We start from the raw sequence: 10214 nt of genomic DNA, 5'->3' as shown, positions 1-10214 counted from the left end.
CAGGAAGGATCTGTGCACCCACCACAGGACATGGGCCCTTGGAAGCTCAAAGCGGCAGTGCTCCCTCTCTTTGGGTCCCAGCCACAAGAGTTTGGGTTTTTTGCTCCCGTCATAGTCCACGTCAGGCGATACTTTTAACTTCAAACTCTCAAATTTCAGGCACATACTATCTAAACACAGACCGCTTATCAAATCAGCTGTTCTCCCCCACCCGGTTACTCATTCACAAGGTGTTTGAAGAGGTTGTCTGCCATGGCCACCTTCAGCCCTCGAGAGAGGACTTTTCTTCTCAGCTGGAGACAAATGCAGAGATGGGCATCCAAAGCCCTGATGATCCACAGACAAAGGCATCAGCGGGGCAGGAGTTAGAGAAACTGCATCTGCGAGCAGGAGCGACAGCCCCATGCAGCCCCTTGGCGCAGCTCGGCGAGACGCACCGGCCATCTCTGCCTGCCAGAGGTTACACCACGCTCAGGTCAGCGTTTATCATCCCAGTATGGGGATTTGCGAGGATCAGGAAACTTGTAGACTCCACCTGCATCAAAGATTAAGCATTAAACCCACAATCACCAGTATTAAAAACGTGGATTAAAGCACATATCTGTCCCCTCTCTACTTCCAGGTACTCACCTGATTTAATGCCGTTACAAAACTGTGCTGGATTTGGAGGGAACAGGGGGAAATACCCGCCTTGGGAAGGGAGGAACACCAGCTGCGCAGGCAGGTCCCGCTGCCAGGACACAGCACGGAGGGACAAACCGCCCCGGCCGTGCCAGAGCTGCCCGCCAGCTGCTGTCAGCAGGGCCCAGCATCCGCCACGGCGCTCAATGGATCCCGCTGACACATGGGATTTTGAAGCAAAGCCCCCAGAGAGGAGATCTGCTTCCGACACGCTGAAAGAGCAGGAGAGAAACTGAATCCATCCACTACTGCTCTGAATCCAGGTGCAAACAAGTTGTTTTAACCAGGTTTTCACCTCATACACGGCTACCACCAGCTGGAGAGTGACTGGGAACAGCCCAGCACACACCAGTCCCATATGATGGCTGTAAATTAAGATGAAATTTTGCAGGATAAGCTTGGACAGGTTTGGGTTTTTTTAACTCTTTCAGGTTATTCCTCTCGTTTCCAGCAGCAATTGCTGCCTGGGAGGCCTGCCCACAGGTCAGCAGGAGGGATGAGCTGCGAGCACAAAGGGAGAACTCACGACAGCCCGTGGCACCAGCTCCCTCTGGCTCCAGGAGCATTTGACCTCCTCAGGGGCACGTCCCCAGCACCACTGAGGTGTTTTAGGGTGTCTCAAAAGCTCCCCTGGCAGCACTGCTACAGAGAGAGACCCTCAAGCCGTGCTTTACTCAGGAAAAAAAGACAAGACAGAGCCAAATGCTGTTCCGAAGGAGACATTTACTAGTCCAAGCGATGCCTGATGTGGTGTCATTCCCCTTCAGGAGGGGCAGGGCCCCCACGCAGACCCCACCCCACCACTACAGCGTGACCCGGTTGTGCCACAGGTTTTCTTCCCAGAGGAGTTCCACGTCAACGGCTCTACAGGTGACCGACGGCCCCATCCCCCACGAATCAAGGCCGCGGCTCCTCTTTGCCCTTGTGGTAGTCGGGCATCGTGTACTTCCCTTCCTTGATCATCTTGTCCCTCTGCTCAAGGATGGTTCTCAGCCGCATAGCCTGGCAAAGCGCACACGAGAGGGTCGGGGCAGACACGCAACAGGGTCGCAGCAGTCAGAAAAGCACTTGCGCGGTCCCTAGCACAGGTCCCAGCAGCCTCCCAGAAGCCGCATGCACGTGGAACCCACACTAACCCTGCCCTTGGGGCTCCTCACACGGGTTTGAGCCTCCTGCCAAAGATTTTTGGGCTTTCAGGGTGTTGCAACACATTTTACTACTAATGATAATCGGGTTTTCAACCCACAGCTGACCCAGCAGTATCTTCTGCCATCGCTACTGCAGCTGAGGATTGATTGTAACTGCTGCTGGAGAAGAGGAGAGCCACACAGGCAGGGAGGAAGGGACTGCAGAGGACAGAGCCCTGCTGCTACCACAGCCCACATCACCCCTTGGGAAAGGGGCTGCTGCAGGGCCAGACGCCCCACTCGCGCTCTCTAAGGTACGCTGCCTACCCGCTGCCAGCCGGGAGGTAGTGCCCGATGGCTCCAGGCACCACCAAGGCAGGGTGTCCGGTGAGCAGGAACATCCCTGGGCAGCGCTCCCCACCCCGATCCCCCTCCCCAGCCTGCGCCAGAGCCCCCAAACCTCCTCAAGAGCTTGGCCTGCACCCTCACCACCCTCTCCCCAGCCTGACCCAGCACCTCAAGCGTTCCCAGCCCGGGCCTGGTGCCCCAGTGCTCCCCCCCCCAACTTGGCCTGGACCCTCCAGAGCCCCCTGCTCCCCAACCCCGGCCCGGCGACGCTCACCAGCTTGGTGCGGTGCATGCACTCCATAAAGTCCTCGTACTCGAGCTGACACTCGCGGCGGGCGCGGGGCTGGCCCAGGCCGTGTCCGCATTCCACCCACTCCCGCTCGAAGGCGTGACAGGCCCCGGCCTTGCCGTAGGGCTGCGGCATGCTCTGCCGCAACAGCCACCGGTCTACATCGATACCCAGCTGCCGCTGCAAGTCCCAGAACGGCATAGCTCCGCCCTTGTCGCGAAAAAGGACGCTGTCGCGATACGAACACCGGCCGACCGGCCGCGCCTCACGGACCCGCAACCGCCGCCGCCGTCCTTCACCGGCCTTTCACGACGCTGCCCGCCGTCAAGCGTAAGCGCAGCTGCGACAATCACGTCGCGCTTTACGGCTTGTCGGCTTCGGCGGAGCCAGCGAGACGAGCGGCACAAGCGGCCTTCCCCGTTGCAGCGCCCCCTGGCGGGCCGGAAGAGGAGGCTGCCCGCCGCGCCCCAGCGCCCCCTGCCGGCCGCTGCGGCAGCCGCCGAGGCTCCCCCCGTACTCCCCGTGTCCTCCCAGTGCTCCCCCGACCAACGCCCTCCCAGTGCTCCCAGTGCCCCCCACCCCCGCGCCCCAGTGTCCCCCAGTATCCCCCCGGTGGCCCATTGCTCCCAGTGCACCCCACCCCCATGCTTCAGGGTCCTCCCAGTACCCCCCAGTTCCCCCAGTTTCCCCAGTCCCTGGCTTTCAGGGTCTTGTGGTGTCCCCGTTCTTTGGCTTTTATGGGCTCCCGGTTCCCATCTCCCCCCGCCGCAGTGCTGTACCTGTGCGGGACCCACACACACACATCTCAGGGGCAGGGGGCTTCGTTAGGGTTAACGAGAGCTTGGGGACTGGGGGGATGCCACCAGGTCTGGGTCTTCCTCCCAGTAATACCCACATCCTGGAACCTACCCCCCTATTTTCATACCTCCCCCCACCCTCAAAAATCCAGGGGTCCCTCCCGGATGCCTGAACAGTGTTCAAGGTTCGGAGGAACGGCCCTACCTTCCCTAACGAGCAAAGCCTCATTACGCAGCTAACTGCTTATTGCAGACTGATTCTCCGCTGCCTCCGGCTCAGGGTGGGGAGGAAGAGCCATGGGCTTCCTCACACGAAACCCCGAGCCGCACCGGATAACCGTTTTATTACCATAACTCTTAAAAAACGAACCCAAACCTGCTCGGCGCCATCCACCCACCCCTTTAGCAGGCACACAACACTGCACGAGCGGGAGGAACAGGATTTATGGTGTATACTTCAAAGTCCTCACCACGGATCCCTCATGAGAGCTGAGTGGGGTGATGCCAGCGGCAGGCAGGGCAGGAGGTGCTGCCGCGACCTGGCTGCCATGAGACCTTCATCCCCTTCCCCGGTACCGGTGTTGCTCAGATGATGCTGGCCGGAGTGAAAACCGGGGTGACGCAGAGCGTCTCCGCCATCTCCCAGCCGCAGGACAGCGGGGCGCAGATGCTTTCGCGGTCGTCTTCTGTTTGCGGTGGCTTTCCCTGGAAGAACTGGACGGCTTTCCTGCAAGGGAGAGACACCCGAGGGGGAGCAAGGGGGAGCATCCCCTTGTGAAATGCTGTAGGAAGGGGGAGCTTAGGGGGTCTCACATCCCCCAGAGCAACGGCCCAGTCTGCACAGACAGAAATGAGCTGCCTGTGGCTTCCCCAGTGAAAAACTGGCTCAAGTCTGTCAATGTTTAAAAAAATACGAGTTTTGCCTCTGAGACCAGGTTTTTACCCTGAATCTTCAGGTTCTGGGACTCAGATTTGATTGTCTCCCTTGGGCAAAGAGCCCAGGTGGAGGGAAAGACAGCATCTCCCAGGGGATTCAGCCCTGCTCACACAGGACCGTCTCTTACCAGGCCACACGGGACATGGCGTAGGTGATCTGTGGCTGGGGACACCCCCCAAGCAGGGACGAGTTTGCGATGGTGTAGGCACCCATGTCCTCAAAAATCAGCCAGTCCCCGACCTGCAGCTCGGGCAGTTCCAGGCCATCGGCAATGTGGTCCTCTGTGTCTTCTGGGGGACCCTGGAGGCTGCTGCTGTGCGAGGGGTGGTCTGGGCAGGGTCTCTGCGGGGGAGAGATGGAGCAGCCGCAGGGGATGAGGATGCCCCAGTGTCACAGCGATCTGTCTCATCTCCACCTGCCCTGAAGATCCGACCCTGGGAGCTCAGGGACTCTGGCTACAGCTCTGCTGGTACATCACCACAACCTCTTCCCCATGGCCTCTGCTCTCCTCTGGCATGGAGCCTGGGGCCAGCCACGACGCAAGGGAGAGCAGCGTGGGCTGAGGCAATGCGACACAGTGTGAGGGACCCGCCGGGCTCTCCTCAAGCTGGGCCAGACCCTCACCTTGTGCAGCTGAGCTCTTGGGCAGGGGGTGTCAAACAGGAGGCAGCTGAAGGCGCTGTAGATGCCATCGCTGAGGTGATACACGAGGCTCTTCTTGCTGCCAGACTCTTCCTCTGGAGGGGAGCAAGGAGAGGGCTTAAGGTGGGGCTGGGGCACACAGGTGGGCCCATTCCACCATCCCACATACCATCGGAGCCAGGCTGTTCCACGGGAACCTCTTCCCTGGCAGTGATGCTGGCAGCAAAGGTGAAGGCAGAGGTGATGTAGTATCGGCCAGGTGTCGCAATGATCTCCACCCCGCAGCCGTCTGGGAAATACAAGTCCAAGGCAGAGTTTATCACGGCAGCGATCTGGATGGGAAGAAGATGTTCCCCCTCGGTTAGCTCAGCCCCTCTGCAGGGAGCCAGACCCGGGGAGACCCTCCAGCCTCGCTCTCTGCCTGCTGAGTGCAGGCATCGGGAGCTGCGTACCTCTTCGAACCGGGTTCTGGTGTCCTCGGTGCCAGGGAATCCTCCTCCGACATCCAGGAGGTGCATCTGGTAGCCCAGCTCTGTGCCAATCTCAAAGGCCAGCTGTGCCGCAGCCACAGACTGAGTGAAGGCCTGGGGCTCCAGACCGCGGCTCCCAAGGTGAAAGCTGAGGGCACAGTCCCTGTTTCAGCAGGGCTCGCCTGTCCCCAGAGAGCAGCGAGGGGACACGGCACCGGGATTATCATTCACTGGGGGCAGCTCTGTGTTTCCCACACACCATCCCAAGCCAGACTGCCTGGCCAGTCCCGCAGAGGCCCCCAGATCCTCTCTGAGGTCCAAAACTGCCCCAAATTAGTCCCAACAAGGGTCAACCTCCCCAGGTCCAGCCTCCACCTCACTCCCAACCAGAGCAGCCGGTGACTCCGTGGACCTCCGTGTTGTTCTGGCAAGGCAGAGCTTCCCACAGTCCCCTCCAACATGGGCTGAGCACCCCTATGAAAGAAGGACCATGTGCTGTACCTGATGCCAATAACCTCCACAGCCTGCTCTTTCGCTGTCTCTAGCAGGTGCCGGCAGGACTCGAGCGTGGTCCCAAACATCATGTTCGAATGGGTAGAGGGGCTGGAGTCAGCAGTAATACCCAACAACAACCTGCAGAGCAAAGCCACACTGTGTTGAGGAGTCTTCAGGCCCTCTGTCACCTCACAGCCATCTCCCCAGCTCCTACTCCAGCCCCCCACTCCAACGATGCTGCCAGACACCTACCTGGCATGAGGGTGGCTCCTGGCCACCTTGCTCAGCTCCACCTCGTTGTCGAAGGTCATCAGCTGCACACCATGGCTGGCTGCGTATTTGATATGGGCAACCTGCTTGCAGGGGCTGCTGTAGAAGATCTTGTCAGCCGGGACCCCAATGCTTTGCACACATGCAATCTCTGCCTGCAGGGACACAGCATGCATGTAGGCAGGTCCTCGGGACCAGCACTGCCCATGCCTGGCCACGATCAGCCCTGGGGCTCGGCCAGCTTGCAGCATTGCGGAGGGCAAACCGCCAGCATTGCAGCCTGGGCTTTTCCACGGAAAATCCGCAAGAGCTCAAAGGAATCACAGTGGACTTTGTCCTGGCAGGGGCAGGTTGCGGCAAGATGTTTACAAGCGGCATGAGACCAGGAGGAGAGAAAACAAGTGGGTTTAGCAGGCATGGGTTTGGTGCATGTGTCCCCGGTGAGCTGCAATGAGGGTGACAGCTGCAGTGCTGGTCTGAGCTGTCATGACTCTTTGCACTTTCTCCTCCTGGTAACGCGTCCTATTTAATTATGTACAAGTAAGTGGCTTAACTTCGGTTCCTCCCTAGAAATCTGGCTATTGCAAATGACAAGCTGGAGGGAGCGGGAGCTTTAGGCTCAGCTTTAAAGCCACCAAGAATTGGACGGCTGTGTCAGTGGCACCCCAGGAATGTGCCTTGCCACCAGCCAAGCCTGCCAGCCAGGACACCAGTTCCAGAGACAGGAATATCGGTCAAGGGGAACAAGCCTGAGTCACCAGACAGAGGACAGGGATTTCTGGGCTGTGTCAGGAGGGTTTTGACAGCAGGGGGAGACTCCTGCCCCTCTAAATGCCATCTAATGAGTGGAAACTTAGGAAAGGTGGGTGAGTTCTGCCACTCTCCCACAAATACCCAAAGGATGCTCACCCTGAGCTGTCCTTCCACGACCCTACCTTGTTGGTACAGGCAAAGCCTGCCCCCAGCTCAGCCAGCAGCCGAATCACTCCTTCACTGCCGTTGCACTTAACCGGGAAGTAGGGTTTCACACGGGGCAAAGCCTTCAGGAAACGCAGGTGTTTCTTCACAATGTCCCCAAGGTCTGCCACGAAGAAGGCTTGCTGGTCGCTCTAGGAGAAAGTCGGAGTGAACAGTAGTTGCCTCCCCACGACCGCCTCTGCCAAGGGGGTGCTGGCTGCCGGGGAGCAGCAGAGCTGCCAGCCCTTACCACCTGGCCCAGCTCCACGAGGAGGTTCTCCAGGAGGTCTCTGGTGGTGAAGCCCTCCTCCACCATCATGAAATTGGATTCCTTCAAGTACCCATTCATGGTCAAGGTGTGATAACTCTAGTTTAAAGCCTCCTCGAGTAGGTTGTAGTTTCTAAATACACAACAGACTGGAAAAAGAAAGGGAATATTAGAAGCAGGGCCCCAGAAGCTCCGCCAGCGTGCATCACCCAGCCTGCACCCCATCCCTCCCATGGGCCGTACATGGCAGCGCTGCCCTGGGTAGAGCTCCCTGCTGCTCTCCAAACCAGCGCCTCTGCTGAGAGCCCTACTGTGGGTTAAAGCATCTTCTCCAGGGGGAGGAGACACATTTCTCTGCAGCTCAGAGCTTTCTTTTGGCACACAGCAGCCCTGTCTTCTTCAGCAGCAGTTCAGGCACCAACACAGTTAACAATAAAGCCAACTTCACTGCAAAGAAGGTGGCCTATATATGCCAGAATGTGTCCCTTCATGCTCCGGCATGTAGCTAGATCTGCTGTACGTTGCATGGGGTGAAGTTCCCTTGTAGTTTTCAAATAGCTGAAGTCTCATGGACCCCCCTTCGCAGGCACACAAGCCCCACGAAAAGGGAAGCATCTTTAAAGAGCACAGCACAGGCCACTCACTGACACCGGCCGACCTGAGGATGGTCTGGATCCATGCTGTCGTTCCAGTTTCACGTCTCTCCCATGACACAGTGTGTGGAACAAGGGGACAAGTTAAGCTGCGTGGTGTTTCCTGGCTCACACACTTGGCGGAGCTTTAGCTTTAAGCTCGCACACTTAGCTTTAACAATCTCCTCCCCTGGACCCAGTCCATCCCATAACCCAGGGAGCTGATGACCTAGCACAAGCTTGCAGGAAACATTTCCACTCCAATAATCCAGGTCTAGCTCCAGGGCTCTTACAGGAACATGGTCTTTCTGATTTGAAGTGAGTGGGAGACAGAGGTTTCATTTCTCAGAGCTGCACTCCACCTCCTCCTCTGCAGAGACCTACTTATGACATTTTGGATGGGCACTAGGAGAAAGACCACGCTGACCCCGGAGCAGCACGGTGTTGTAATACATTGAGCAAGCACCACCAGCAAACTCCAGAGATGGGGAATGGGGAGAAAAAATGGGGTTTGGAGCTCTTAGAGCTTCACGCTTGGGAAAGGAGAGCAACTGCTCCAGCCTTACCCTTCACTCCCCAAAGACATCACTAACCAGCACCCAGCCCACGCTGGTTGGGCACAGAAATGATGAGCAATTAAGTGGGTCATTCCCGTCAGCCCTGGGCAAACATGCCCCCGCCTTGGACATCCCCTCCTTACTAAGGTCCAATGCCTTCCTCCCGGGTGACTAGGCGTGCTGCCAGGGGGGCCCCCCGAGGAACACCGAGCTCTGGCAGCACCCCGAGGCGTAGCTGTTGTTGGGGGTCTGAGGTCTCTGGGGAGAAGCAGTGCAAGGGGTTAGCAAGGGAGAGGGGCACCGATGGCAGGATGCCCTCCACCCACCATTCCCAAAACTCAGCATCCGCAGGCATCCCTCATCAGCCCCCTCCTCACTGTGCCAGGCAAACGAGCTTCCCCAGCAGCCCCACACCATCCCCTCCACCCCATTACCTTAGAAAGCATTTAAACAGATTATGCCCATGGGTCTCCCAAGAGAATGGACTGGCCCCAGCGGCGGCTGTTCGTCCTGCCCCGGTTCCCTGCCTGCCCCGAGCCCCTGGACCAGGTAACCCTGCAGAGGGTGGGGGGGCTCCGCACCCCTTGTATCCCAGCACTCCCCCCCCCCCCCTCTGCCTCACAACCGTAGCCATGGCAACCAAGCCCAGCCACCCCATTGGCTGAGCTGCCTCGGAGCATCCTTCATCCCTTTAGAAGAAGGCACCCCCTCCTTGCCCACCCTGTCCCAGGACTGGGGCTGCTCCCAGCAGACACCCTGGGTTCTCACCGAGTCCCTGCCGTGCCGGCAGCTCATTCCCAGCTTGATGGTGCAGAGCACTGCGAGCCTGCCTGCAGCCCGGCCCTGGTGCGAGGGCGCTCGTGGCTGCGCGTGCATCGTGTGCGCAGGGACCCTTGGGGAGAAGAGTGCCAAAAATACCTCTGAAATACTGCTGCCAGGGAAACGAGGCTTTCTGCAGATTAAAGGCTGAGCAGTGCCTGTTTGGCTGGGACATTGGCTGGAGGAGGTAGCTGGGAAGACGTCAGGGACTGATTCTGCCCTTGTTGTGCTGCTGCCAGTTTTGGTGGGTTCCCTGGCAGCAGATCCAGCTCTGCCGTACGTGCAGATGCCCTGTCTGGTCGATCAGTCCTGTCTTTGCCTGCGTTTGTGCACTTGGAAATGGTTCCACTGCTCCATCCCACAAACACCACAGGCTGAGCAGGGGATTTTTTTCTTCATCTTGTTAATTTGCAATTCCCTCTCTGTTGTTGCTGAGGAGACAGCGTTCTGTGCATGGAAGGGAGAGGAAGAGAGAGGGACCGACTTATCCTGGGTTCTTGTATTCAACACTGTGGTCTTGGCTTTGCCATGGATACTCCTGGCAACCAGGGTGAAGGGAGCTCTTGTCTCCTGTGAGATCCTGGCCTGTTTTCCCGGTGCTCTGGCCCAGGACCCAGCCCTGGACTGTGCCGTGCAGGATGGGGGGAGCCACGCAGAGAGCACCACAGCAGCAGGAGGGCAGAGACGTGCCAGATCTCGGCAGCGTGGTGCAGAGCACCACAGTGCCACTCGCTTCTGGGAGTGCCGAGCAGTGCCGTGATGCACAGCCCACGCACTGCAGCGTGGTGAACCCACCCCACGCAGAGGCCGGCGGCCCACGCAGGGCGCGCTTCAACCCACGCAGTGCCGCCTAACTCCGCCCACTACCTGCGAACCCCCCCCCGCTCCCCGCGAAACCCCGCCCATTCCCTGCGAAACCCCGCCC

At 58.8% G+C, this 10214-nt stretch overlaps 2 protein-coding genes across 2 annotated transcripts in view; both read right to left on the bottom strand.

Annotated features, from left to right (window-relative positions):
- Window positions 1-1053: 1053 nt before the first annotated feature.
- Window positions 1054-2763, bottom strand: NDUFS5 (NADH dehydrogenase (ubiquinone) Fe-S protein 5, 15kDa (NADH-coenzyme Q reductase)). The gene is made up of 2 exons (XM_010576055.1): window positions 2431-2763; window positions 1054-1683 (listed from the first exon to the last, which is right to left on the bottom strand). The coding sequence occupies exons 1-2, from the start codon at window positions 2644-2646 to the stop codon at window positions 1579-1581; spliced, it is 321 nt and encodes a 106-aa protein (XP_010574357.1). The 5' UTR covers window positions 2647-2763; the 3' UTR covers window positions 1054-1578.
- An 848-nt stretch (window positions 2764-3611) lies between these two features.
- Window positions 3612-10214, bottom strand: part of AZIN2 (antizyme inhibitor 2) — a 7306-nt gene continuing 703 nt past the window's right edge. The window contains exons 2-12 of the mRNA XM_010576053.1: window positions 9239-9736; window positions 8614-8728; window positions 7264-7430; window positions 6992-7165; window positions 6039-6211; window positions 5793-5924; window positions 5274-5439; window positions 4991-5153; window positions 4804-4916; window positions 4307-4521; window positions 3612-3969 (exon numbers count right to left, since the gene is read on the bottom strand). Coding sequence (XP_010574355.1) covers window positions 3828-3969; window positions 4307-4521; window positions 4804-4916; window positions 4991-5153; window positions 5274-5439; window positions 5793-5924; window positions 6039-6211; window positions 6992-7165; window positions 7264-7362 — 1377 coding nt within the window. The 5' untranslated portion in view covers window positions 7363-7430; window positions 8614-8728; window positions 9239-9736 and the 3' untranslated portion in view covers window positions 3612-3827. The remainder of the gene's footprint in view (window positions 3970-4306; window positions 4522-4803; window positions 4917-4990; window positions 5154-5273; window positions 5440-5792; window positions 5925-6038; window positions 6212-6991; window positions 7166-7263; window positions 7431-8613; window positions 8729-9238; window positions 9737-10214) is intronic.

Source organism: Haliaeetus leucocephalus, unplaced genomic scaffold (assembly GCF_000737465.1).
Source record: "Haliaeetus leucocephalus isolate CR32 unplaced genomic scaffold, Haliaeetus_leucocephalus-4.0 Scaffold517, whole genome shotgun sequence".
Taxonomy (NCBI): Eukaryota; Metazoa; Chordata; class Aves; order Accipitriformes; family Accipitridae; genus Haliaeetus; species Haliaeetus leucocephalus.
The sequence above is the reverse complement of the archived record's forward strand: the minus strand, read 5'-3'. Positions and strand labels throughout refer to the sequence as shown.

What these genes read in the sequence shown, in the direction of transcription:
- NDUFS5 (XM_010576055.1), bottom strand. Translation starts at nt 2,646, where the DNA reads ATGCCGTTCTGGGACTTGCAGCGGCAGCTGGGTATCGATGTAGACCGG. An exon ending in GCATGCACCGCACCAAGCTG is followed by an intron (nt 1,684 to 2,430) that starts GTGAGCGTCGCC and finishes GCGCTTTGCCAG; the next exon opens with GCTATGCGGCTGAGAACCAT.